Source organism: Barbatula barbatula, assembly GCF_947034865.1.
Source record: "Barbatula barbatula genome assembly, chromosome: 5".
NCBI lineage: Eukaryota > Metazoa > Chordata > Actinopteri > Cypriniformes > Nemacheilidae > Barbatula > Barbatula barbatula.
In genome coordinates, this window is record NC_136769.1 from 12,815,486 (window position 1) to 12,842,160 (window position 26,675).

At 40.4% G+C, this 26,675-nt stretch overlaps 5 protein-coding genes across 10 annotated transcripts; all 5 read left to right on the forward strand.

Moving 5' to 3' along the window:
* The first annotated feature begins 10 nt into the window (after positions 1-10).
* LOC306894483 (matrix metalloproteinase-25-like) lies at positions 11-3,401 on the forward strand. Its single transcript, XM_079457075.1, has 10 exons — positions 11-367; positions 680-812; positions 930-1,086; positions 1,391-1,695; positions 1,790-1,969; positions 2,071-2,167; positions 2,241-2,320; positions 2,452-2,601; positions 2,698-2,976; positions 3,053-3,401. Exons 1-10 carry the CDS (start codon positions 254-256, stop codon positions 3,304-3,306), a joined length of 1,749 nt encoding a protein of 582 aa, XP_079313201.1. The 5' UTR covers positions 11-253; the 3' UTR covers positions 3,307-3,401.
* A 115-nt stretch (positions 3,402-3,516) lies between these two features.
* Positions 3,517-10,245, forward strand: srrm2 (serine/arginine repetitive matrix 2). The gene is made up of 14 exons (XM_079457163.1): positions 3,517-3,704; positions 4,291-4,545; positions 4,673-4,768; positions 4,867-5,052; positions 5,537-5,623; positions 5,720-5,785; positions 6,020-6,049; positions 6,140-6,250; positions 6,356-6,488; positions 6,587-8,403; positions 8,484-9,167; positions 9,299-9,403; positions 9,510-9,620; positions 9,713-10,245. The coding sequence occupies exons 2-14, from the start codon at positions 4,298-4,300 to the stop codon at positions 9,765-9,767; spliced, it is 3,729 nt and encodes a 1,242-aa protein (XP_079313289.1). The 5' UTR covers positions 3,517-3,704; positions 4,291-4,297; the 3' UTR covers positions 9,768-10,245.
* A 370-nt stretch (positions 10,246-10,615) lies between these two features.
* On the forward strand, positions 10,616-13,614 carry thoc6 (THO complex 6). Its single transcript, XM_079456228.1, has 13 exons — positions 10,616-10,812; positions 10,973-11,064; positions 11,225-11,289; positions 11,452-11,555; positions 11,680-11,717; positions 11,860-11,908; positions 12,041-12,112; positions 12,192-12,294; positions 12,398-12,447; positions 12,560-12,622; positions 12,830-12,940; positions 13,031-13,159; positions 13,292-13,614. The coding sequence occupies exons 1-13, from the start codon at positions 10,798-10,800 to the stop codon at positions 13,370-13,372; spliced, it is 972 nt and encodes a 323-aa protein (XP_079312354.1). The 5' UTR covers positions 10,616-10,797; the 3' UTR covers positions 13,373-13,614.
* Positions 13,615-13,663: 49 nt separating this feature from the next.
* LOC306894398 (ras-related protein Rab-35) lies at positions 13,664-18,580 on the forward strand. 5 transcript variants are annotated; one of them, XM_079456917.1, is made up of 9 exons: positions 13,881-13,954; positions 14,369-14,430; positions 14,892-15,405; positions 15,528-15,626; positions 16,518-16,568; positions 16,774-16,897; positions 17,025-17,149; positions 17,348-17,472; positions 17,835-18,452. In XM_079456917.1, the coding sequence occupies exons 4-9, from the start codon at positions 15,572-15,574 to the stop codon at positions 17,982-17,984; spliced, it is 630 nt and encodes a 209-aa protein (XP_079313043.1). In that variant the 5' UTR covers positions 13,881-13,954; positions 14,369-14,430; positions 14,892-15,405; positions 15,528-15,571; the 3' UTR covers positions 17,985-18,452. The 5 variants fall into 5 exon arrangements, with proteins under 5 accessions (XP_079313039.1, XP_079313042.1, XP_079313041.1 ...); XM_079456916.1 differs by lacking the exon at positions 14,369-14,430 and having other exon boundaries at positions 13,781-13,954; XM_079456914.1 differs by having other exon boundaries at positions 13,808-14,220; positions 14,892-15,626; positions 17,835-18,580.
* Positions 18,581-22,833: 4,253 nt separating this feature from the next.
* Positions 22,834-26,513, forward strand: rnf25 (ring finger protein 25). 2 transcript variants are annotated; one of them, XM_079457613.1, is made up of 10 exons: positions 22,834-23,251; positions 23,693-23,764; positions 23,872-23,968; positions 24,091-24,158; positions 24,235-24,304; positions 24,383-24,454; positions 24,623-24,769; positions 24,885-24,974; positions 25,282-25,416; positions 25,493-26,513. In XM_079457613.1, the coding sequence occupies exons 1-10, from the start codon at positions 23,217-23,219 to the stop codon at positions 26,228-26,230; spliced, it is 1,524 nt and encodes a 507-aa protein (XP_079313739.1). In that variant the 5' UTR covers positions 22,834-23,216; the 3' UTR covers positions 26,231-26,513. The 2 variants fall into 2 exon arrangements, with proteins under 2 accessions (XP_079313739.1, XP_079313740.1); XM_079457614.1 differs by having other exon boundaries at positions 22,871-23,251; positions 23,641-23,764; positions 25,493-26,339.
* The last annotated feature ends 162 nt before the right edge of the window (positions 26,514-26,675 follow it).

Sequence of the window (26,675 nt, forward strand, 5' to 3'; positions counted from 1 at the left end):
TAAGTGTATTGATTAAACCAACACCCAGCCTCTTGGGAAGTAATCTGAAACGTTACTGCATAGATGAAACAAACTTGAAAGAAGAATTCATGTGTGGATGAGCAAAATACCTGTTTTCTATGATCCTTTACGTATTTTAATATATATGTACAGTATATATTGCTTTTAAAATTGTGCTAGAAGTTTTTTTTAATGAAGCACAGTTGATAGCGGTAGGTACATGTATTTCGTGGATGTAATATACTGAAGAACCATGACAGCAGTTTTGAGCAGCGGGACAGTTTTTACAATAACAATCTGTGCGGCGTTTCTCAGCGTTGTGAGTACGCGACCTGCGCGACTGCGAGATCAATACGCACGAGGAGTGGTAAGAATATTTTAAATATTTTAATCTCTACATAAAATAAAATAAATGATAATAATAGTCTTGCATTAACCAAGTCTACATATACAATTCGTAAACATTAGAATTCCTTCTAAAAGTTTAAAGCCTTCATATAGCTACAGCTTTGTAAATGTCCCCGCAAATATATATAATTTGTTTTAATTTTTTGGCCCCATTGAAATTGTACACATTTTGTAAGTTTTCGTTAGTCGGTAGTAGCCTACATCTTTAATGAAATGTAAAAATCATAATGTCTATGCAAAGTCCTCATGACACGTGCATTCATGTTTGTAGGACTGGTTGATTCGATATGGGTATTTGCCATCTCCAGAATCTATTATTGGTCGACTTCAGACCAAGGAGATCATTGAAGAGTCTATTCGCAAAATGCAGCTTTTTGCTGGTATTGAAAAGACTGGGAAATTGGGTAACATGATTTTTTTCACGCTCAACGTTAACCCTTGCTGTTTCTGATCAAAGCCCGTATGCACACCATCGCATGCATCTGCTGTAAGCTTCTGATTCCACTTTTGTTGAACTTTAGATCAACCCACTCTAGAGTTAATGGCCAGACCTCGATGCTCCCTCCCAGACTTCATCAGCTCTGAAGAACTGGTAAAAGAAAAGACAAGAGATGCAGCAAACATGGGGAGATACACTCTGACAGGACTGAGCTGGGATAAAACTGACATCACATGGAGGTGTTGTTATACAACAAAATAAGTTGTTTGATTAAGGTTTGATCAAACCACACAAAGAAATATTCATAAGTGTTGAAATCATTGGGCATTTTTGGTAAATACTATTAATGTTGTATTAAACATATAATAGTGTATTAAAAGCTTTAATATGTATATGTACACAGAATAATTGCTGGCCACGTACACAGATGGTATTTCTATAGCCAAATTCCAATGAATGCCAATTGATTATTAAATAAAAATGAAATGTTCTCCAGAATATTAATGTCCAACAATTCCACGTCTCTTGCTTATTTTTCCTCAGCCTGCACAATTTTCCTTCTTCGTCCATGTCTCCTACTCTACACCCAAGACTGGTGAGGCTCATTTTGAGCTATGCCCTCAAGGTATGGAGTGATGTCACACCTTTGCGTTTCCACAAAATCGACCCCTCTTCATATGGCCCATCACCACAGATCGATATCAACATTACCTTTGCCGCTGGCTACCATGAAGATGGATATGCTTTCGATGGTAAAGGTGGCACGCTAGCACATGCATTTTTCCCAGGAAAGGGAGACCTTGCAGGTGACACACACTTTGATGATGGAGAGAGTTGGAGCTATGGTGGTAAATAAAATCTTTGATATATGCATTTTCCCACATGCCATTACAAAGAGACACGCAGTTAGACAGAGTTTCCAAACATTCTCTTTTACTACAGAAGGGAGCAGCAACTCGGATTTATTTACAGTTGCAGTGCATGAGTTTGGTCATGCATTAGGTCTAATGCACTCGTCCTCCAATGTCTCCATTATGAAGCCTTATTACTATGGTCCCGTGGGGGACATGCGCAGCTATACATTATCCCATGATGACATACTGGGAATACAGGCCCTCTATGGTACTTCCTAAATCTTGTGTACTTTATAAATAAGAATGGCTATTTTTATCAAATAAACATGCCTAATGTGTGATTCTGACTCCTTTTTGTCTGCCATACAGGAAAAAGACAGGATTATATTCCTCCTCCGTCTGTTGCTACACATACAACCAATCTGCCTCACGTCCCAATCTCTCCTCTTCCACATCCCACTCATCAGTAAGTAACATTATGATCATGACAGTTTTAACAGTGCTCTTTACATGTTGCTAACACTTTTGTTTTTTACCAGCCCGCCCACATCCACCGATCGATGTCAGGGAGGTTATGATGCTATTGCTAACATTAGAGCAGAGGTTTTTTTCTTTAGAGGTATGGCAGTAATTTCAGGCAAAAACATTTTCTATTATTATTTATGCACTAACAATACCTTCAAAAAAGTTCAAATATAAAAGTGAGAGAAAACCTATAACTGCTCTCGTATTGTTTTTTTCAAACTTCAGGTCAACACTTTTGGAGGGTGCATCAATCAGGGTCACTAATGTCCATGAATCCAGCTCTGATCCACAACTTCTGGATCGGTTTGCCACCAGAAATGAACCATGTTGATGCTGTATATGAGAGAATAGATGGATATATTGTGTTCTTTGTTGGTAAGAGGAAAAAAGAAACGAGTGAGCAGAGGATCATCATTATTTGCTCAGATTTTTACTCATTGATCTTTAACGTAAGGGACTTTTTTGTTACAGATAATCAGTACTGGGTATTTAAAAACACTGTATCCCTACCTGGGTACCCACGACCACTTGCAGATTGGGGTTTATACACATCTTCAGGAGAGGTTCTGCAGAGAATTGAGGCAGTATTTGTGTGGCCACACAATAGGAAAACCTACCTGTTTAGTGGTGGGGAGTACTGGAGGTTTGATGAAACAGGAACAGAGAGGAAACTTGAGGAAGGTTACCCTAAATCGGCCTCTGTCTGGGGAATGCCTTCCCACCCTGATGATATCGTTGGATTTTTAGATGGTAATATACAAATATTTTTTAATGTCTTTTTTCATCTCAAAACCAACAGAATAATTTGTATCCAAATGTCCCGCAGGTAACACATACTTCTTTAAAGACAAAAATTACTGGTTGATAAAAAGAGGAGGACTGGACCAGGAATCGGCTTCCCCAAAGCCCATTGCTGCTGACTGGATGAATTGTGATGTAATTTTGGCTCACACACCTGAGATGCCCAGAGAAGAAGAAAAAAGTTGTTGTGCTCACAACACAGCGGTTATAAATCATGCTTTGTCAACCGTTTTATATTCGATAACCATGATTTTTATTTTGCTTAACTTATTGTGCTGATTACAGCACCTTCCTAATAAAATCAGTTTGATGTAGGGAAAATGTTACAGTAGACTTGCTTGTTTTTTTATTAATTAAATAAAGTGTACACTTTCAAACAAAGACATTGTTTGTTTTTAAATTCAGAATTGGAAATAATTGAAAAACTGCTGAGTTCAGAGGACTTGTGGGAAATGTAGTCTCCACAAGTCATACCCCGAACATTATCGCGAGATGGTCGCGATGACGTCACCTTGAGCGATACCTGTTCATTCCAGCCAACGTTGCGCACATCGTTTTGTTTTACAGAAGTTGTTTGACATCGAACCTGTGAAATTCGGTTTGGTTTGCTGTTGGTGCCCGATCGTTGGCCTGTGAAGGTTCTCCGTTTGTTCTCTCCCTGAGCGGGAATCACAGAGGTACGTAGGACACACGTTTCAGCAGCAGAATGACTTGTTAGCGTGCATGCTGCATGCACTGTGAAATAGCTTATTAGCATCCAGGATCAAATCAGCGAACCTAAACGAACTAAAATGTTGCTGCGCAGATGGACACTTTTCCTGATATAGCTTTGATTAGGGCTGTGTTTAGTTAACTCTTAAATGAGTAAGAATAAACGAACAATAGTATTGAAGTAGCATTAGCAGGAAGGAAGGCCTTCGCCTGTTAACGGTACAGATTTGAGTCTTTAGTGGTCTATGCTAACGATACAGTGGGGTTCCAAATGTAGGGAAATGCTTACTGCGTACTAATACATCACTTATTGGACCGCATTAGGGCCGTTTAAACTTGTTAGCTCGTTAGCCAGTTAGTTGATGTGATTCGTGCTTGAGTGCGGAAGGTAACGTCTGGTTTCATTTTTGAGTAATTGTTGACTGAGAATCTCTAATTTAGCGACAGATCATACTTGGTCTTTGTCAATGGATCTTGTCCATTATTTAAGTCGTAAAATAAAACAAAGATGTGAGTTGTGAGTAAAGAGCTTCTTGTTGTTTCTACCCACAGATCAGAAATGTATAATGGTATCGGACTCACCACGCCGCGAGGCAGTGGCACTAATGGCTACGTTCAGAAGAACCTGTCCAGCATTCGCGTGAAGCGGAACAGAGATGAGCGCGGTGGAGAGAGGGATGAGAAGGATAGAGAGAGACTGGAGAGTCAGCTGAACAGACAACCCAACGCTGAAATCCTGGAGCACCAGAAGAAGAGGCAGCTGGAGGTGAAATGTGCTGAACTCCAGGACATGATGGAGGAGCAGGGGTGAGAGAAAATATGACAAATTCTCTTTAGACCTCATCAGTGTTAATGGAATGCATGCATAGCACTAACTAATGTTCCTTTTCTGTTAATTATATTAAAAGAGAGACATTTCTATTCTGTGTGGCAGGTACTCTGCAGAGGAGATCGAGGAGAAGGTCAACACCTTTCGTTTGATGTTGCAAGAAAAACAAGAACCTCAACCTTCTTCAACAGAGAGACCGGCGTGAGTGCTGCTGATGTGCATTCAAAGTTTAAGTAGACATTTAGTTTTGCCATGATGCCATGTTAAATGTATTTTATGCTCCTTTTATTCTTAAACAGTGTTACGGAAACTCATGCTCTTGCGGCTGCTAACCAGCAAAAGAATGACCGTTTAAGAGAGGCATTCGGCATCAGCTCCGACTATGTCGACGGCTCGTCCTTTCATCCTGAACGGAAGGAGCGAGAGAAAGAGAAGAGGGAGCAGGAGAGACTGGAAAGAGAGAAGCAACAGCAGCAGAAATACAAGTGAGTCGGTGAACCGAAAAGTTGGCAAGGAGGTTTAAGGACATTGCCATTAGATAGTGTGCTGTTGGAGACTACAGACTTTTTTATAGAATTTTGTGCACAGGCCTGTGTTTGGTATGCCTTATACTATTTTTATTTTCCATGTGTATTTCGGTCCTGTGTAAACTAACAGGCCCAGTTTCACAGATAAGTAAAGCCAGGACTATGCCTTAGTTATATTGTAATTTTTCATTTATTTTTTAAGATATTAGAGTGGCTTTTATAAAAAAGCCTTGGGGGGGAAAACATTACTGGTTTGCATATTGAGACAAAACAATGTATTTTCTCATCTTTTATTGTTGTTCTTCAGATCAGCTGTTCTCATTGTTGTTACATTTGATATTGATTAAAATGTTCTTATTTCTTACATTACTGTCAACACAGTTATGTGGTGTTAAAAATGAAGCTTGCACTGGGATCCTAATAAATCTTTATTATTTCTCAGGATGATTGAGTCTGATGACTCAGATTTATCACCTGATCAAAAAAAGAGCCGGAAGAAGAAAAGAAAGAAAAACAAAAGTAGAGAAAGGTAAACTTGAGTATAAAAAATGTAAAATGTTATTTTTTGTTATTGGTTTACAGGGAAGAATATTACTATACAATTGTTTTCCTCTTTATGTTATAGCTCTGAAAGCCCCTCGCCATCCCCTCAACGGGAGAAGAAAAAAGACAAGAAGAAGAAAAAGAAAAGGTTTGATTGAATATTTTAATTTTACTTTTGTAAAACAATTGTGGTTTTACTTTGTAATCAAAGAAAAATGATGTGTGTCAAAAATGATGTGTGTCAAAAATTGTGTATGGTTTTCAAGATGCTAAGGCAACACAGATTATTTATTTTCAGATATTTGAAGATATAACCCCTATAAAAGATTAGTTTGAATGTCTTTATAATCAGCTGAATTAACAAGTATATGTTCTATTCTAGGGAGGGGTCAGCGAAGAGTGACACTGAGAGGTATATTTTTCGTCCTCTTGTGACTGCAATGTGTGTGGCTGTGTTGTTATATATATATATATAAAATGTATAATTTCTGTCTCACAACAGTTCATCAGATGACAAAGAAGCATCCAGGAGAAAGAGGAAAAGGAGTGACAATGAGACTCCTCCGAGTAAGAGCCAAAAGCGTCAGAGTACATCCCCCAGCCCAGCTTGCAGGTATCAGGGAACACCTGACACATGAAAGAGACTTTTTCTTATGTTAGTTCATCTTTTTGAAAACCCTGGCGCATCCCTAATATGCATGCTTTTAAATTTTTTTAGTCAGTCCCCTCAGAGACGGAAACAGCAGAACAAATCTGATCCACGTGCTGAAGAGAAAAGGAAAGGTAGATCCCCTGACAGAAGGCGGCGTGGCCACAGTGAGGAAAGTCCAAAGAGGATAGAAATCCGTGATGTAATGCTTTACCTAAGCTGTCTCATTGAAATTCCTCGCATATGCAAACTGTTTGTGTTCAATCTAATGAGTTCTTTGTCTGTCTGCCCCAACCTTAGAGGTCACCAAGACGCTCAAGAACCCCTGAGCACAACAGAAGAGACAAAGACAGAGAACGGCAGCAAGTACAAGAAAAGTCTCAGCAAAAACATGACTCCTCATCTACATCTCCACTACGAAAGCAGCAGAGAGACAGAAGACAACGGAGTGTAGAGATCGAGAAACCTCCTCCAATGAGACGACACGATTCCTCATCTCCATCTCCACTGCAGAAACAGCAGCGAGACACAAGACAAAAGGGTGAGGAGACAGAGAAACCCTCCCAAAGGAAAAGACACGACTCTTCATCTCCATCTCCTGAACAGCAAAGAGACCGAAGGCAAAGAAATGTGGACAATAGAAAAAATGTCACAAGTCAAAAAAGACAAGCTTCATCCACATCCCGGTCTCCTTCTCCACGGAAAGACAGAACGAGAAAAGGAAACAGTGGAGAGAGAGCAGCTTCTCTGAGGGTTCCTGCAGATAGTTTAAGAGGGAGACCGAGGAATAGCGATAGAGAGACATCTAGTCGAAAGGGTGATCAAGGACTGGAAAGGCAAAGAAACCGATCTGGTGACTCCGGCACTCCTGCCAAGGGCTCACCTTACTCTAACGGAAGGCAAAAAGAGCGAGATCATGAACAGGAGAGAAGAAAGCAGGAGGATATGAATGAAGAAGCTAGGAGAAAAGGCAGAGAGGGTGACAGGGAGAAAGAGAGAAACCGTTATGGTGATGCCAGGATAGAGGAGATATCCAGATCTGAGAGGAAGTTCTCTAGCAATCAGCCAGAGGACCGACGAGGTGCGAGAGGAAGTGAGTCAGAGCGGGAGGTACAGGAGAGCGAGAGAAAAGACAGGAGAATGGAGGAAGACAGGAGGCAGGTAAGACCTCAGGAACTGAGTCCTTTGGATAGAGATCGACACCAAAAGGAGAAACTGGTAGAAAAGCCTGGAAAGAAAGACAAAGCTAAAGCTGTTAGCAGTAGTAGCAGCAGCAGCAGCAGCAGTAGTAGTAGCAGCAGTAGCAGCAGCAGTGACAGCGACAGCGACAGTGACAGCTCAACATCATCCTCGTCATCCTCTTCATCCTCTGATGATGGGAAAAAGAAAAGCTCAAAAGACAAGAGTAATGTTGCTAAATCAGTCCCTCATGATGTCATTGCTCAAGCTATTGCACGCAGAGAAAAGGAGGCCAGAGAAAGTGATGAAAACAGGAAGCTGCAGAGCCTACCGTCTGAACCTAAGAGAAAAAACGACAATGTGGATAAGAAAAAGAGGGACATAGAGAGAGAAAGGAGGCCGCCTCCATCCACAGCAACTCAAAGGTTCGGTCAATCTGAAAAAGATAAGGATCCTGGGAAAGAGAGGTACACCCCTACCGAAAGCTCTAGCCCACCTCCTTCACCCCCTCAGAGAAGTGTAGACAGGCACTCGCCTTCAGAAGAGACATCTCGAATCAAAGAACCCGAGAGGCTTAGAGGGAGTGAGCGATACAGCCCATCGGACCTGGAACGAGAACCCTCACGCCCCTCACCTGTCCGAGGACGGGATCGACAGAGTGACAAGAAGGGAAAGGAAGTGTCACAGCTCAGGAACGCTGCATCTCGGCCCTCGCCGAAACGTACACCACCACGACAGTACCAGGATCCAGCACGCTCCCATTCTCCCAGCCCGAGACGAGGAGGGAGGAGACCCTCACCACGCAACTCATCCCCTCCTCGACGGGACCGCAACCGGGAACGCCTTCGAGAAAGGGACAGATTTAGGGAGCGTTCCAGGGAGAGAAGAACAAGGAGCAGCAGATCAAGGAGTCCACGTAGACAAAGTCCTTTTTTTAGGTTAGAAAAATTGCTTTGTTTTTTAGAATCCTGGATAAACTCAAATACATCGGTTTAATACTTTTTTCCTCTTTACCCAGGTCTCGTCGTTCACCCTCTCCAGTACGTCGACGCAGAAGCAGCCGATCCTTGTCAAGAGATAGGCAGAGAGAGCAGGAGAGGCGGAATCGAGACCGAGAAAGGCAACGCGAACAGGACAGAGAAAGAGAGAGAGAGAGAGAGCAGAGGACTAGAGCACCGCCCAAAGATCCCACTCCTCCACGCCGTTCTTCATCCTCTTCCAGTTCATCATCCTCATCATCACCCTCTCCTCAAAGACAAATGAAGGGGCTGAAGCCTACAGATGCGGTTAAAGAGAGATCAAGGGAAAGTGATGAACGCGCAAGAAACAGGCAACCAGAAAGAAACCCCAAACATCCATCCCCTCCTCCAGAGAGCCGTCTCCCTTCCAATCAGTCAGTTTGTCGTTCTCCCTCCCGTGAACTTCCTGCCCGTTCGAGATCACCAACTGCTAACCAATCACAAAGCAGGAATCCACCAGGTGACAGAGTGAAAGGCCAGTCTCCATCATCAACCCATGAGCGGCACCAGACTCAACAAACTGAGCAGTCAACGAGAGGAAAGAAAGCAGTGAATGGAAAACAAGAAGAGCAGAAGAACAGGAAAAGCAGCTCAAGTTCTTCGTCGTCATCTTCCTCCTCATCCTCATCTTCATCATCCTCTTCATCATCAGACAGCTCTGACTCGGAAGAAAAAGGGAAAGGGTAAATGCAATGATTTGATGACCTGTCTATCATGCTACATATATGATTACATTTTACTATGATTATGACTTTATAAGTCGAACTTTGACATCTAAAGTTTTCTTTTCAAATTACTTTGTTTGGTCTTGCAGGGGTGATAAAACAATTAAAAATAAAGATTCTGGTAAAACGACAAAAGGCAAAGTTGCTGCATCATCATCGTCCTCTTCAGAAAGTGAGCAAGAACAGAAAAAAAGGTCAAATATTTTACATGCCTATAAGCATTTTTGTTTAAGCACATAAATCATATTCTGTCAATTTACATTCTCTGAAAGATTGTCCCATTTTCATTACATCCTACAGTCCGCCACGTCCCAAGAGAGTGCCGGCAGATTCACTGAGAGATTCTAGGTCACTCAGTTATTCTCCTCCAGCGAGACAACAAAGACCTGCACAATCTCCACCATCTCGACGGTAGGTTTAGATTAATTTTAATAAACAGCTATGCTTCATCTCTATTACATCACTAATATTGATTCTCTCTGCCTCTCTCTGTGCCTGATCAGGAATACAACCATGAAGTCCAGAAGCAGATCTCCAGACTATCGGCAGAGAAAATAGTGAGCACCTTTTTTGTTTTCCGGACTCTGTTGTCTTGGCTTCGGAGGACTAGATCATCTCAGAATGGAGGGGCCGAAAATGTGATCTGTTGCAGTGGTGACTGGTTACCAGTACTAGGAGCAGAAGGTCTCTCAAAACTTGGTTCTTTATAACTCATCCTGAAGGGGAGGATTATTTTTACTTTTATTTGTGTAATTAATGTGTAAGGACAGACATTGAACCTCATCACCGACAGCTCTGTACCAACAGATGCTGGACATTTATTGTACACACACGCAAAACCACAAGTATGTCCAGTGTTTTTCTGTCTGCTACATTGGTCTGAATATAGAAAATTGTTTGTAATTTGGTGATCAGAATGGACCGTGATTTCTTGCTATGTATGTCTGTTCCTTTTTGTTTGTGGAAATAAATTCTGAATAATAAAATGGCAGTACAATCTTTCTTTCTGAATTTGTGTTTGTCCTAGTAATGCTTTAGTTCGAAAAGCGAAATGACACCAACTACTGGCACGGAAGAAATAGCCTATACCCAAACTCCACGCAAAATACAACACAAGTTACACTTTGGGATTAGTCACCAATTAATTTTTAACAAATTAAGAAAGAAAAACAGCATTCTAAAATCTTAAAAGCGCACCCTAACCTAGCGAAGGTTTATGCAAAATGTGTAATAATGTTATTTTGGAGATTGCGATTTGTATAACCAGTTTTATGACAAAAACATAAATTAATTTTCTCTAAAGGAAATAGGAGAAGTAGAAATAAAAACTATGATTACTGTAATAAAAAAAACATGGCTAGTTTTCGTAAGTATGTTTTATTAGTACCAGAGGTGTAATAGGCATCGTGTTTTGTCAGAAACCGCAAACCACGGTGAATCTCAAGCGCCAGTATAGAAGAAACGCGTATTGCGTCATATTTACGCGACGGAGTTTGAATTGGCAGCGCAAGTAACACGGAAAGGCTTTGCATTGAAAATTCTCTTATTGTTTATATTAAGGTTGATCGGTGTTGTCAACTGAGAAAAGATGGGTCCAGTTGAGGTAACAGATACATTTTGCACCAAATATTTGCAAGCACACACTATTAAATAATTTAACGAGAAAATCTGTAGACACTCGTCCACATAATACCTACTCTTGACTTGTGCTTTGTTCAGATGATCTCACATTTACGTTTACATATACGGTTATCTTTTTCTAGCTCCTGCATATGTCCGTGTTCTCGCAGAGTTTCTCTCCCTGCGGTAGGTTCCTTGCAGCGGGTAATAACTATGGAGAGATCGCAGTGTTTAGGTGAGGCAGCAAACTAAACATACAGACAGCACATACTATCGTATTCTATCATAGCTGTTTAAGTGGTGCTTGTAAAAACATCCTTTAATGTTTCTTGCATATTTATAAATAGCTGGTATAGATAGAAGTGATGTTTGAAGAACTTTAATCGTATTCGCAGTTTATCGGCAGCACTGAGTCCAGATACATCAGAGGAGAGCCGGAAGCCTATCCTTAACTTTACTGGTTAGACACATTTCTAACAAATAATTTGGACTTGATTACGGAATTTTTTTAACTTCATGGATAGTCTAGTAAAAACAAGCTTATAAACGCATTTCTTTTATTTCTGAATTCAAAACATCAATATTGACATGAACAATTATGACATTTACCTTTCTCTCTTAGCCCATGATGGTCCAGTGTTTTCTCTTCTTTCCACTGACACTCATCTCTTGAGTACTGGGAATGGAGAAATAAGGGCCTGGAGTTGGGCGGAGCTCATTAAAAAGGTGAATAGTCAGTTCTTAAATAAATGTTTATTAGGCTGGGGGAAATTCAAACAGCATCTTCTGTCTTTTTCTCCATATTAATACTGTAGACACCAAAATACATCTTGCATATATTTTCCCACAGAGTACCAAAGCCACCTGGACAAGGAAACCTAATTATGAGTGAGAGATTGTCTATAATTTGATCATTCTGACTTGCATGTACATTCTGATGGAACGAACAGAAGATAAGAATTGTTTCATTTGTTTTTGACCGTCATTACTGTGTATACTAACCGAATGTAAACTCTATCGTTCCTAACAGGACTAGTCTTGAAATTCCAGAGATTAATGCAATGATCATTAATACAAAGGTTTGTGGTGAACCTATTTTTTATAAACACATAAAGAGGTTTGTGTTCCTAGATTCGTAGATATCATTATATATTTGTATGTATTTCTGTATCGCACAGTTTTGTCACTTTAATGCCTATTACTTTTTACAGGACAACAGTTTAATAGTTGGAGGGGGTGACAATAATATTCACATCATGGACATGGAGACTGGCATCTTTAAGGTTAACCTCAGTTAACTTTTTTACATTACATTAGAACACAGTAAAATCCCACTAATAACCTTTTCCGCATTATTCTCAGTCAGTACTAAAGGGTCACACTGACTACATTCACTGCCTATGCTTTAGAGAGAGGGAAGGGGAGATACTCTCTGGAGGAGAGGATGGTGCTGTTAGGATATGGGGTCAGTAAATTACGCAACAGTCATTTGTTATTTCTACTTCTCCTATTTCCTTTAGAGAAAATTAAATGAAAAATATTCTAATGATTATAAACCCCTCCTTTAGACAGTCGGATAAATCGGCCAGTTCACTGTATTGAAGTTTTCAAATATGAGGTAAGATGCATTACTTATGATGGTTGGATATAATAAAAAAGCTAAAACAATGCATTAATGCCACTCTCCTACTCGTTCTTGCTTTGACGCTCATTCTGGAATGGTGTGTCAGGAATGTGCACGCCCACAGTTTGGGAAGTGGATTAGCTGTCTCGCCACAGATTCTGATTGGATGGTAAATTGGAATTCTTATTTTTGATTGGTCTGCAGAGACAGAGGAATTGTTTGAATGTTTGACTTGGCATGTGTTTTGACATGATTGTTTTTTAAATTATTTACTTACAATCTGCATAATCTGCTCTGGAATGCCCCTATGTGTGTGTTAGGTTGTAATGGCATAGTGCCCCTATTGTTATAAAGCTGTTATCTGTTTCCTTCTTAGCTATGTGGCGGAGGGCCTTCTCTCTCTTTGTGGCACCTTCGGTCTATGTCTCCTACATCAGTCTTCCCATTGCCTGGCTGTCAAAGGGAAGCTGTGTATTACCAGGACCTGGTAAAATTTGCAGTTTAACTTAATTAAACAAAACATGGTGCTTATTTGATTTAATATATGTATAGTAACTGTAGTTTTGTTTGTTTTCAGATTTTTGCAGTAGGTGAGGGGCCAAATGTGTCTCACTGTTTACATGGAGGATCAGTTAAAGCTCAGATTCCCTGCACTCCTTCATCACTCAACACACTGGCCCTCAATCTTAAAAACACTGAACACAGGGTAGGTGCATATAATGATAGTTATATCAAACTATACTTTATATCGTTTATTGCTATACCTTTACTTAGTATTATTTGCTGGTATAGTGAAAATTTCATGTTTGTAATATTCACCCATTTATTTATTTTTCAGGTTATGACAGTAGGGGGCAGCAGTCACCAAATTGATGTTTTTACCAACTTCAGTTACAGAGCTTTTTCTCTGTCGTTCTGAACAGTATCTCTCTAAAAGAATTATGTTTTAATAAATTGAATCCAGCCTTCATTGGCCAATGCCAATCCCAAGTCATGTTTTTTTCAACAATACAATTGAACAATGCATTTTTATAATAAACTATTTTGAATACGTTGGCATATTTTACTGTGCGTCTATGTTTTTCACTTCAGATCAAAACCTTGTCACTTGCCTGGCTAGACGGCATTAAAATAGGCTACTTTGATATAGCTCTGATTATCTAAAATGGCTCGCTAGGTTTTGAGAGACAGAAATATGTGGTGAAAAGTCATAGTCAAAGGTGAAACAGACAAGCAGAGATAGCAACGGGAATCCAGTATTGGTATGAGGGAGGAGGAGGAGGAGGAGACAAACTCGGACACATGATGAGGATGAGAGTGACTCAACATTCAGGTGCGGCGGCCTCCGATGGGCGGATCTGATCCTTGCGGCCGCTGGACACTGTACGAACTTCCCCTTAACACTGGATACTACAGCAGGACTGACTGACTAGCCCAGGAGGGACTTCCGCCGAGTCTTTCGTGTTTTCCACGAGCGTCTGGAACATATGATGTGTCCTCGGTGAGCTCTTCTATACCTCCGAGTTTGATCTGATTATCCCGCGATCATGTGGTAGGGCATCTGCGGCTAGTTAAGGAACGTTAGCTAGCCTAGCTGAGTCTCAAAACAACGGCGAAATTACGTTTTCATAAAGCTAGATGTTAAAGACGGAACTCGTCAACTTGATCAAGACGATAAGGTCAACTTGAGCTTTAGTAGAAAGCTTGTTTTTACAGGTGTGTCCTGTTGAATCGCTTTATGTGAGTTTCGAAATGATACTTCAAAATGTAAGTCATCAGTTTCGTCCTATAAAGCATTTATGCATTTACCGATCTGCCTTAGAAACTGCTGTTCTTTATTACTATTTTCCTTTTAATGTTGCATTTAGTTTTCAAGCCTTTTCTAGCTGCTGACACTTGTTTAATGTTGATCCAGTTCAGACAGACAGTTGTGTTGTCGCCGGAAAATCTGTGACCGATAAGCGGACCTGAGGCTAGGTGTGTCATTTTCACTTCAACTTTCTGTCTATAATGTGTTTACATACACGGGTCTATAGCGGTCAATGATGTAAACTAGGCCATTTAACACGATGAACGTGTTTTAATATTTCTGAGAAACCTCTGCTCTACTAGCAAAAGCAGTTCAGGAAAAACACGCCCCTTCCTGTTTTTATGGAAAATGTTTGGCAGTTTACCTAATCTGTAGCGTTGTCTTGACTCAGCAGCTAGTTTGTTCGGTTTGATAGGTTTGCTTGAATTGTTTCGCCCACTGTTGTCCACTGTGTACATATATACCGCTCTCCCTCAATGATACATGTTTGATATAACTACAGGGAGATGGTGTCATATGTGTTTAAGAGCAGCTACATTTAGTGGTGCAGCTGTTGTTCAGGCTAGAAGGGTGTGTGTCTAAATTTGAACTGATTCAGAAGTAATACCTGCCTCTTGCTTTTTTTTAGGCTATAGGACTTTTACCAAGGGTACTGACTGAGGCAACCTGCAATTCCACAGTCACATGGAGTGACAAAGTGAAGGAAACCCCCAGTGCCTGGATGTTTTGGTATAACCAGCAGAATGGGATTACAGTGACCGAGATGCAATCTACGTATCAGAGAAATCAAGATTTAGAGACTCATCTCAAACAATCTGCCCTGTTCTCCAGATGACTTTGTTCCTGTGCCCTCACAAATCGGCTGTTTCTGTAGTGTTATTTGATATTAAACTTTAGCTATGTGGTAATCTGTTTGAACTGGAGGGCGAGTCAGCAGAATAAATTCGCATAGCTTGTAACTACAGTTTCCCAATGTGGACAAAAGCAATACAAATATAATTTGAAATTTAAATAGTGTTTTATATGAACTTGTTTTATTGCACTGGGGGATCAAATGTATCGCAGAAAATGCCCTGTCAATGAAATCCAAAAAGCAGCTGGAATCGATAGATGACAATGCATTGCAGTCAGCTGGCAGAATTGTGAGTTGGTTTTAAGGAACAATCGGTGCTGATGATTTATTTCAAGGTTGGATAAAACAATCATATGATGCTTGCGGTATTTCACCCAAAACCTTCCGCGCTGAACATCCTGGCACTTTAAGATCTTTAACGAGTGACTTTGAGGAGTTGAGAACTGATCAGAAGAATGGCAGGAAAAGACTACAATCATCTCTTCAAGCTGCTCATCATTGGTGACTCCAGTCAGTATCTCTGTGGTTCTCATATGTTTGTTAACTAACTATGTTGGTTTCATGTCTATCATTTAACTTCTTTCCAAGTTAACATGTTTAATTAAGCCAGTTTAGATCTCTAGCACCCTGTTTATTCATGTGAATGCTCTCAAATTAGTTTTAGTACAGTTACTGAAAGACTATTGTGCAATTGTACGTTGACCAGAAAAATGGAAAACTGAAATGAAACTACTATGAGGACATCTAGTCCATTTCTGAGTGTGCCGTTGCCATGTGTTAGAATGTTGGGTTAAATTAAAACCGCGTTGATTGCATGTTAAAATATCTAGAACAGTATGCCAGAGATCAGTTTAAAGTGAAAATTCTGTCATTGTTTACGCACCCTGTTGTTATTTCCAACCGATTTGAAATGACGAGGGTGGGTAAACAATGACAGAATATTTTATTTTGGGGTAAACTATGCTTCTACCAAACCTTTTATGCCTGGTTACTTGGTAACAGAACTCCATAATCAGTTTTGTATGTTCTCCATCTTTTTCATTTAATTGTGATATGAAACATAACGGCATTCTTCAATATGTTGTGGTCTTTAATACAAACTGTGTGTCTAGTGGCATTGGTTTCTATAGAAATGTGGGTCATGAATTCCAATTGTTTTTTTAACTTTAGTTTAGACCATTGTCACCAATGAACAGATTAAATTGTATGTCCGCATATGGACAATCTAATATGTTGTTAGTCACATCATGCGATTACACTTATTATTTATTATGGTGTTATTTCATTGTCACAGCTTTTTAAAACCATGTCAATAATATAATTACTATGATACATTGATACATTAAAACATTCTCTTTAACAAACCGACTGTTTAACAAATGCTACTTTGACTTCTTACAGATGTAGGGAAAAGCAGTTTGCTTCTACGATTTGCAGACAACTCATTCTCTGGTGAGTCTGTTTGGCACTGAGTGTGTTTATGTGTGTTTGTCATTGTGTGAGAGAACGAATGAGTTAGGGGGGCTGTGAATTCATGACCTAATTTGCTGTTCTCGCATACAAAACCGATTCAAGACACAGTGAGAGTGTATGTTGGCTTGAAGATATTCAAGATTTCGTAACCGAGTAAACATTCATGCTCTTGTGTACTTTATAGGCAGTTATATAACCACTATTGGAGTTGACTTTAAGATTCGAACTGTAGAGATTGATGGAGAAAGAGTTAAACTCCAGATCTGGGACACTGCAGGGCAGGAAAGGTTCAGAACCATCACCTCTACGTAAGTCAAACTCCCTGTTCATGAACTATGAATAACATTTGTCATGTATGTTTGATGATTCTTATTGTTATGATTTTTATCTATCTGTCCTTCACTTGTTCATTGTCGTCTCTGTTGGGCTTTCTAGGTATTACAGAAACACACATGGTGTCATCATTGTTTATGATGTCACAAACCCTGAATCATTTGTCAATGTGAAAAGATGGTTAAACGAGATCTCGCAGAACTGTGACAATGTCTCTAAAATTTTAGGTTGGTTTGTTTCTGACTTTGTAAACAACTTTGAGATTAAAGGAAATATGAATTCATTTTAGTAACCCATCTTCTTTCACTTCTGTCTACTTTAGTTCCACCATGAATGTATTGTAATATAAAAGATATAATCATCAATTGACTGTAGTATTAAAACAAATAGAAAATATAAATTTGATCACTGTGATTTGATTTTAGTGGGAAACAAGAATGATGATCCTTCTAAAAAGCTTGTGGACACACAAGATGCTCAGCGCTTTGCGGAGTCAGTTAATGTGAGGATGTTTGAGACAAGTGCTAAAGAGAATATCAATGTAGAAGAGGTGAGGACTTTCATTCTAAATTGAGATCTGTAAGATGTCTGCTAAAGATCTGAGGGTAAACATCTGTTGTGTAAAAACATTTTAGAAAGCACAGTTTACATGCATTCTAAATCAGATACATCTTACATGACATATGACAGCAGATGTCAGAAGTATTGCAGATGAGGAAACTATCCCAAAAATGTCTTGCAGATGTAAATACAGACATATTTTTTGTGTTGTCAGTGGTGTATTTTGTATTTCCTATTTTTTGTCTAAAGAATTGTATTTCCTATTTATCTTTTGGTAGAACATTTTTATCATAAATCTGACACTTCGACACACATTTGTGCAACATGTCTTACATTCTATTCTCTTTGTAGATGTTCATGGCTTTCACCAACATGGTCCTCCGGACGAAGAAAAAGAGCCAGAGTCGAGCAGAGCGAGAAAGGGAGAGAGAAAAGGACACAGTCCATATCAATTCCCACAGGGACAGAGACAGGAGAAAGAAAGGCAAGAAATGCTGTTAGAGCAAAATTCTTCACACGTGTGGAAAGAGGGACAAATCGAACACCACCTTCGCTTTGCAACAAAGACATTTTTATCTTAATATGGACATAAAGACAAGAATAGAAAATAACCTATTAAGTGCCGAACTTCGCTGTTTTAAACACTTTTTTTACAAGAGGGGAATTAACTTGCTTAAAAAACACTGGCATCAAAAGTCTGGTCCGAGAAAGACATGTATGAACTGTTCTAATGTGTTAGTGTTACTGTGATGGATATGTCAATACTGTATGCAAAAATTAAAATAGCAATAAAATTATTTTTAATCGCAAGCACCACAATGTTTATATCTAAGCATTTGTGAATATGCTGTTGCGTGAACTCAATGGCATGTCATCTTACATAACACTTCGACCTACGTTACTTGATTTCGCACTGCTTGTTTTTTCATGGATTTATCTTAACTAAATAAAAAAGTGAGCTGTTTGTTTAAATTGTGTTGGTGCCTATATTGTCGAGTTGAATCGTCGTGTTGTTCGTTGAAATATAAATGTACTTTAAATGATTGATGGTTCAATTCACGTGAATGTCATACGCCGATCCATCTGCGCAGCGCTGCATGAAGTCAACCGCCTCAGAATACGTCGTTGGCTGGAAGGGATACAGCAACCTCCACTGGGCATGCGCACTTCAATACCGCATACATTTTGTCACGCTGACAAAAGTAATTTTTTTATTGTAAGGTTAGGTTTAGGGTTGGGGTAGGTGTAGGTGTAGGCCTTAGATAATGTTATTTATGGTAATGTCATTTTATGGGTAGATTCTGCATCACTTCCGGCCCTAGCTGTATCCCTTTCAGCCACATGAAAAACAGTTGCGAAAGAGAAACACTGTGATCTCGACGCCGCGTGGTCACATGGTTCATGGAGCGCTGATAGTTCCAAACAAATCCGTGCTGTCAACCTATTTGAATGCATTTTAGCGGGAAGACCACAGCAACTATAATTGCATACATTTTGCTAAATAGATTGTGTAGGCTACTCTGAATAGGACATTGGCTACATTTATAGCAGCACTTTGTCTGGGGAGTAATATGAATATAATATCTATGAATAGGCCTATAATATGTCCGTCAACTTGTTAAAATGCAGACGCATGCCGTTATTACTCCACCTGTGCAGCAAATGCGTTGGTGTTGACATTGAAATGAATGGGCTTCAGTGCAGTGCTTGGAACATTTCATAACTCCATAGCTGTGTCTCGATCAGTTCCCTTGCTCCCGAGATCGTGAATCAGTATAGGCCTATTGTGTATTCGGGTCCGGGCACTGGTAAGGACCCAATTGCTTCCTTCTCATTTGGACACTGTCATTTATGTGACTGCTTGAGCACGTTTACAAAATTCACTGATGGCATAAATCAACCACTAGCAAAATTGACATCTCTCTATAGGCTTGTTAAAATGTATGCAGCGCACCAAGATCCGAAAGCAAACTTTTTATAGTTTTTCTGATCGTTCTCGTGGTACTTTGATGTCATACGCCAGTCGGATCTCAATTGCATTTGATTTTTAAGTAGATTGTGTTGCCTGACAGTCTAGCAACGTTTGTTTATACATAACATTAAATAAGGATTTGTCTTTTCAAAAGTTATATCGCGTTGCAAATTCAGTTAAACGCCTTCGAATTTATCAAGATATTTCCGGTAAGTGACCGTAAGAGCATCGATGCTACATGTTTTTTGGAATGAACATTTCTGGCTGCATCCAAATACTCCCACTTGCAGTCTTTGCCACTTAAGTGCGGGTGTACGCGACAGGAAGTAAGATTGTAAGTCTGTCCAATGTCTGAAAAACCAAAGTGCAGTGCCCTGAACACACACTAAACCAAAAGGTTCCCCGGTAAACTATTGGATATAGACCACTCCTGCATTGCAAATATGCTTTACGAATTGAAACCTGTGAGTGTTCTGACTCTGAAGTCATCATGCACTCGTGAAAGATAAATTACCCTGAATTGATAAAGCATATATGAGTAGATATGTGTATATGCTTGTGGCACTTTATACGCACCCACACTAGGGAAAAAACATGTAAATGACCTTTGAGAGGTACTTCATGTTGCTGAAATGAAATAGGTCTTGAAATTGTCAGCTCAAGAAATAAAACGCTGCAGATAGACCTTAACATCTCTCCAGAGATGTTCAATCAGGATCGAGTCTGTGCTCTGGCTGGGCCAATTAAGGACATTCACAGAGTTGTCCTCCTTTGCTATCTTGGCTGTGTGCTTTGGGTCATTGTCCTGTTGGAAGATGACCCTTCGCCCCGGTCGGAGGTCCAGAGCAGGTTTTAATCAAGAATGTCTCTGTACATTGCTGCATTCATCTTTCCCTTGATCCTGACTAGTCTCCCAGTTCCTGCCGCTGAAAAACATCCCCACCGCATGATGCTGCCACCACCATGCTTCACTGTAACTTCTTCCATTTGCGGATGATGGGGACCTTCAATGCTGCAGAAATTCTTCTGTACCCTTCCCCAGATCTGTGCCTCGATTCAATCCTGTCTCGGCATTCTACAGCCAATTCATGGCTTGGTTTGTGCTCTGACATGCACTGTTAACTGTGAGACCTTATTTAGACAGGTGTGTGCCTTTCCAAATCATGTCCAATCAACTGAATTTACCACAGGTGGACTCCAATCAAGATGTAGAAACATCTCAAGGAAGATCAGAGGAAACAGGATGCACCTCAGCTCAATTTTGAGTGTAAATAAACTTCTTTCACATTATCATTATGGGGTATTGTTTGTAGAATTTTGAGGAAAATTATTAATTGAATCTATTTTGGAATAAGGCTGTAACATGACAAAATGTGGAAAAAGTGAAGCGCTGTGAATACTTTTCCGGATGCACGGTATCACTCCGTTCGCCTGAGAGAGGAGGTCTCTGTGCAACGTAAGAGGCAAGGGTTGGTCATGTAGATGTGGCATTATGTCCTCTATCCACAAGTTCACTGCCCAGAACGGTGTTATTAGAATAAGAGAATATTTGAATTCCCTCACTCTCTGTAGTGTCGGTCCGATGAGACTCAGAGGGGCAAATGCCTACAACAGTGCAATTGGCCATGGGTGGGCTAGTGCATCCACACCTAGCGGTGCATCATCGTCCATTAGAAGGAAGAACAGAGGGCACGTTTTCGTGCAATGCGAAGAGATCTACGGCAGCCCTTCCGTATCTCTGCGACACCTGACTCGCCACCTGCGGGTGAATTGTCCAATCCCGGTAAATGGAATTTCCCTTGAACAACAAATCCGCTCTGTTCAAAATTCCCAGTACGTGCGTCGCTCTCAACGACTAGAACCGGGTGCTGCACCACACAATCAGTCTCTGTGCTAGACTGTGAAGCACACCCCCTTTTCTGTTTATGTATGCTACCACCAGTGTGTGGTCCGTTCTGACCAGCACATGAAATCCCTGAAGGAAATTAACAAAGCGGTTTAGGGCTAAGAACACCGTCGGTAGTTACAGAAAATGTATGTGTTTCTCTCTTAGAGATGGAGACGGCACCGATCGTCCCTAGAACACCACTCAGTCGCTGTCCAGCATGAAATTCTCTCATTCTCAAAAGCCCCAGGGGAATTACTGCTACCATAGAGGCCATGAGGCCCAGTAACCGCATGCACACCCTGAGAGGAATTGATCTCCCGTTCAGAAAAAGAGAGATGCAATTCTGGAATGACGTGATGCGCTCTGATGAGAACGCTAGTAACAGCACTGAATTCTTCCTGAGACCCAGATAATGTATCTAGCTCGCAGATCAGCGCTTTTGTCGGCAGCCACTACGTTCCCCGGGGAAGGCAGAACGTTTAGCCGGGCTCTACGGCAGACTTCCATCAAGTCTTATTCCACAGCGGTAGCAGACAAGATGAACCCGGTGGGAGGATGGGGTCATCCTCTTCCTCCTCATCATCGTCCAGAAGATGCAGGGGGAAAAATCCTCTTCTTCATCGTCCTCTTCGCCCGCTATACTGGCGAGGGCATCACCAAAGATCCCTCACGGTCAACTGCCGGCCATACAAACACACTAAAACACAACATAAAGTCCAGGCCTGGTCCCCTCTCGTCATACCCTCCTGTCGCTCACCCTTTTATGCTGCCGGAGCTGACACTCATTATTACTGGAGTCACCGGCCTTGGCAGTACCCTCATGGCTCTCGTTCCACCTATCTCGTTACACATGCATTGTGAATTATAAAAAAAACGATATCAGAGAGTGGGCGACGCATCGCAGACGCCGTGAAATATTTGGCATGCTAAATATATGCACCTGTCGGCAACTCAAAATCCTGCTGTGTGCAATGAGCAACGAGCAATTACAATGACTTTGAAAATCGGGCAATCTGAACCTGGTATAACGTGTATGCTTTTGTTTTTTGGGTACAGCTGCTTTATACAATACAAGTTATGTATTTTGTAAAACTGCTTATAACATAATTAGAAACACCATATTAATTAACGTTACATGTTTGTACCTGCTAAGTGTCCCAAAGGGTTAGAAATAATACATGCTCACTTGGGAACTTAAAGTCCTTGGGCCAAAAACAGGAAATACGTAGTCAAGTGCAAAGACCCCAAGTGGGGGTATTTAGAGGCAGCCTTAGTGCACTGGAAGGATTTTTCGAATTAGACAGCCCTTAAAATGGCTGACTCCCTTGCCAGTGCCCTGACTACTGAACAAGGGAGCTGATTGAGACACAGAGCTTGACATGAGTTACTTCCGCATTCCATTCTTCAAACGGCCGTCTATGTGAGTGTCGTAACTCCGTTTTTAAACGGCTCTGGCCACAAGAGGGCAATTCGTTCAGACCCGACAAAACGATGCCAAATGTAATCCTTTGAACAGTCTGTTGTGATGACGCAAGAGTTGAACTATGGCAACTGAGAAGGCCATTCTTTGTGATTATTTTGAATAATTGTCGTGTTGTATGTGTTGAATACTGCTAATTACATTTTGCGTATAGCGAACTGCAGCGGACACATTTGTAAACGACTTTGCTTGGACCCATTGTGCGAGCTGTCTCTTTAATACCGTGTGGGTTATATACATGTTGCTGCTGATTGGGCTGAAATTCCCGATATACCCACCAAACAAGAGAAAACGTATCTCAAACCCTGTTGCACACCATTTTCATGAACCGTGTCGTTGCGCACCGGTTTTAACTTAAACGTAACCTTGGGTCAGCTGACCGATGACAGACTTATGACGTCACTCCGAAACATGGCGGCCGAGAGCGAGTAAGTATTGAGCTGCTGTTTGTGAATACTGACAGAATTCTACACATATTACGAACTCATACACAAATCAAATGTTGATGATATATAAACAAAATATTGTATTTGTGTGCCTTTAATTAGTAGAATGTCTAATCGTGTTTGTTAACGATATTCTAGAAATGTGATACACGTCTAAATCTGATCGACTAACTAACGCACTGTATTATGCAATGTTGTGTTACCTAGTAACCAATTGTCAGTTTACCTGGCTAAACAAATCCGTGAAAAACGGAAGCTATTCTAAATTAATTAATAGTTCAATCTTTGGCCTAACTTAAAACCATGGGTGTTCGGAGTGCTTTGCTATGTACGTAAACAAATGTTCATATGTATGACTTTGGCCCTTTCAGGTTAACTGTAATACAAGTGTAAAAAAAACACGTATGTTTTTTCACACCGCAGTGTCCAGTCAGAAATTGAAGTGCTGCAGTCCATTTATTTGGATGAACTCTGTGTTACTCAGAAAGATGAAGGGTAAATCTTGAGCATTTGTTGCAGTTTTAGCTTTTCATACATTATACAAGTTTCATAACTTTCATGTTCCTCTACAAAATAACGATCCTATTATCTTTCCCATATAGAGGGTGGATAGTCAGTCTGGTGCTCTTTCCATCCACTGCAGAAGACTGTCTCTCTCAGTTTGTCCGTCTTACACTTACAATGGATCTGTGTGCTCAGGTTTGTTTATCAAACTTTTGCAAAATATTATTAATATAAGGTCAATACATTTAGTTATACTTTATTCTATGAGCAGCTTTGTTACACCAAGTTTTCTGACTGTTATTGTTCTTCATTTCCAGTATCCATATTCATCTCCCTGCATCTCCATTCACAATCCACGTGGTCTGTCAGATGATATACTGCTAAGGTGATTCAGTATTATTAAACTTTGTTTTTAAAACTTTTAAATCTGCTGTTTTACTTAATCCCCTCCTTATCCCCAGTTTACAGAAGAGTTTGCAGATGGAGGCAGAGGCATGCCTGGGGACTCCTGTACTTTACCAGCTCATAGAGGTTTGGATTTCTTCACTGTACTGTATATCTACAGTCCCTTTGTTTACTTCTGTTTTTCAAACCTTTTCATCCTTGCAGAGAGCCAAAGAGATTCTGACCGAGAGCAATATTCCCCATGGAAACTGTGTTATCTGTCTTTATGGCTTTAAGGTTGGTATTAATATTTCAATAGAGAGAATACTACCAATGTATGGACTTCTGTCCGATCTGTTATGTTTGTACTATCAATGCATTCTGCGGACGAAGACGTTACAAAAACTCACTAGAAACTAAATATTTTGGGATAAATTTTGTTTTCTCGGTTTAATCTCACTATAGGAAGGTGAGGTCTTCACTAAAACCAGCTGCTATCATCATTTCCACTCTCACTGTCTTGGCCGCTACATCACTCACTCTGAGATGGAGCTGAAGGACCGCGAGCGAGAGCTGGAGGAGGATAAGACCAGAGACATGACACAAGAAGAGGTGTGGCTTTAACAGTGTTTTCTTATCGTTTTGTCATATTGTCTTTTATGTCAATAAATCACATTTATAGATACAAATTAAATAATCTCCTCATTTCTTCTATTTTTATCAACAGGAGTTGACCGTTGTTTGCCCTGTATGCCGTGAGGCTCTTACCTATGATTTAAATGCCCTCCTGTCCTCACCTGCTCCTAGTTTCACCCAGGTACAACAACATCCTGACATACTATATCATTTTCTGTGGACACAGTGTTGGCTAAATAAACTGTTCTGTGCATGACTTTTATCATTATTGGAAATGTCAAGTGGACAAAGTCCCTCTTGTGTTCAGTGCCAAGTTGATTTTTAAACAGTACGTCATTGTCCTGTGTGTAGTATCTCTTTTTTGTGTAACTTGTTGTTAGCTGCCCAGCATGTCTAGAATGAAAGCTGAACACTCCTATGCATGTATACTGGTCACATGCTGTGGATACACATGAGCATTGTATTTATTATTCCTTCAAACACACCAGGAGGATGGGGCCACTGGTGAGGAATTTAAAAAGAAATGGGCAGAACTCCAAAAGATTCTGGAACAGCAGAAGGAAAAGGGTGGAGTTATTGACCCGGAAGCGGAGTCTAATCGGTTTCTTATTCACATTAATGAGGTAAATGCTAAATTAAACATTTACAACTATTTGTTCTCAATTGATATTAAATTAGGAAATTTTCTTTGTTATAAAGGTTTCAGAAAATATTTGTGAAACTCCTGGTACAGATGCCCCAGGTGCAGAATCTTGTCAGTCACTTTCTTTCCCCTTCCCAAATTCTATAAACGTAACCCAAGTGCCTCAAAGTCAACGTACCGCAGGTCAATCACAGCATCAGTCCAGTCACAACAGAAGACAACAAGGTGACTTTAGGAGAGGTCGTAGAGGAAGAGGTGGTGGAAGAGGCGGTTCAGCACGTCATGTGATAATTACACCAGAGATGGAACGCATAAGCAAGCCCTCACAATCTTCTGATAAAATGAACTGTGTCAACTCAAATTCATCAAGCACCACATCACAAAGTGCAGCAAAGGGAGAGGCATGTGAACTCCGTGCAAAACTCAAGCAGCCTTTGATTGATGAAGAAGAAAAAAATGTTGCTACAAAGGATACTTCCAGTGGCCAACTCGGAGATGTGTCCAAAGATGTTTCTCAAAAAATCTTACAGGAAGGACAACAGGAAAGGGGACATCAGGGTAGAGGAGTAAAGCTCGGTAGTTGTGGCTCAGGACGCCATCACGGACACTGGCATGAGAGGAACTATAAGGGACCCAATCACTGGGATAATTTTGGGGGTGTTGGCCACCGTGGAGGAGGACACAGAGAGGGAGGAGCTGGTCATCACCTCAGAGGAGGTGGGTCACACAGAGGAGGTGGGAGGGGTTTGCATCAGAGAGTGGAAAAAGAATTCAGGAAGGAAGGAGTGCTCTGACAGTGGAAGAGGGGAGGTACAGTCAGAAGAAGCATACCTCCCAGTTACACCAGATGTACCTTCAATACTGTATCTAAAATAAAATTCTCCACAAGCATTTAACAGACTTAAGCCTTTTTTACTGTCTTTTATAAGCACAACATTGTTATTAGAGATGATGACAGAAAATAGTCTTGTTTAGATTCATGCTGCATAACAAAAATGTTTTGTCTTATGAAACCAGTTACAGTTCATACTTGATCCTGGGTTAGAAAATCTCACTGCACATCTTGAAAAACATGCTTTTTTTACCTAAGACTTAAAACATGAGATTTTTAAAATGTTGCTTAAACTATAGTGAGATAGGAAAAGTTTACCAGACTGCTATATCGTGTTAAAAAGGGAAACTTCTCAAATGAAATGTATAGTTAACAGTCAAATTATACAAAGTAAAACTTTTCATAAC

Bases quoted from the DNA above. Each gene is read 5' to 3' on its own strand.
- LOC306894483 (XM_079457075.1), top strand. From the start codon at position 254: ATGACAGCAGTTTTGAGCAGCGGGACAGTTTTTACAATAACAATCTGT. The intron at 1,696-1,789 runs GTAAATAAAATC...CTTTTACTACAG, and splicing joins AGAGAGTTGGAGCTATGGTG to AAGGGAGCAGCAACTCGGAT. The intron at 2,321-2,451 runs GTATGGCAGTAA...TTCAAACTTCAG, and splicing joins AGAGGTTTTTTTCTTTAGAG to GTCAACACTTTTGGAGGGTG.
- srrm2 (XM_079457163.1), top strand. From the start codon at position 4,298: ATGTATAATGGTATCGGACTCACCACGCCGCGAGGCAGTGGCACTAAT. The intron at 6,251-6,355 runs GTATCAGGGAAC...AAATTTTTTTAG, and splicing joins TCCCCCAGCCCAGCTTGCAG to TCAGTCCCCTCAGAGACGGA. The intron at 9,404-9,509 runs GTCAAATATTTT...TACATCCTACAG, and splicing joins GAGCAAGAACAGAAAAAAAG to TCCGCCACGTCCCAAGAGAG.
- thoc6 (XM_079456228.1), top strand. The intron at 11,909-12,040 runs GTTTGTGGTGAA...TACTTTTTACAG, and splicing joins CAATGATCATTAATACAAAG to GACAACAGTTTAATAGTTGG. The intron at 12,448-12,559 runs GTAAGATGCATT...ATGGTGTGTCAG, and splicing joins TTGAAGTTTTCAAATATGAG to GAATGTGCACGCCCACAGTT.
- LOC306894398 (XM_079456913.1), top strand. From the start codon at position 15,572: ATGGCAGGAAAAGACTACAATCATCTCTTCAAGCTGCTCATCATTGGT. The intron at 16,569-16,773 runs GTGAGTCTGTTT...TGTACTTTATAG, and splicing joins TGCAGACAACTCATTCTCTG to GCAGTTATATAACCACTATT. The intron at 17,150-17,347 runs GTTGGTTTGTTT...ATTTGATTTTAG, and splicing joins CAATGTCTCTAAAATTTTAG to TGGGAAACAAGAATGATGAT.
- rnf25 (XM_079457613.1), top strand. From the start codon at position 23,217: ATGACGTCACTCCGAAACATGGCGGCCGAGAGCGA. The intron at 23,765-23,871 runs GTAAATCTTGAG...TTTCCCATATAG, and splicing joins GTTACTCAGAAAGATGAAGG to AGGGTGGATAGTCAGTCTGG. The intron at 24,770-24,884 runs GTGTGGCTTTAA...TTTTATCAACAG, and splicing joins GAGACATGACACAAGAAGAG to GAGTTGACCGTTGTTTGCCC.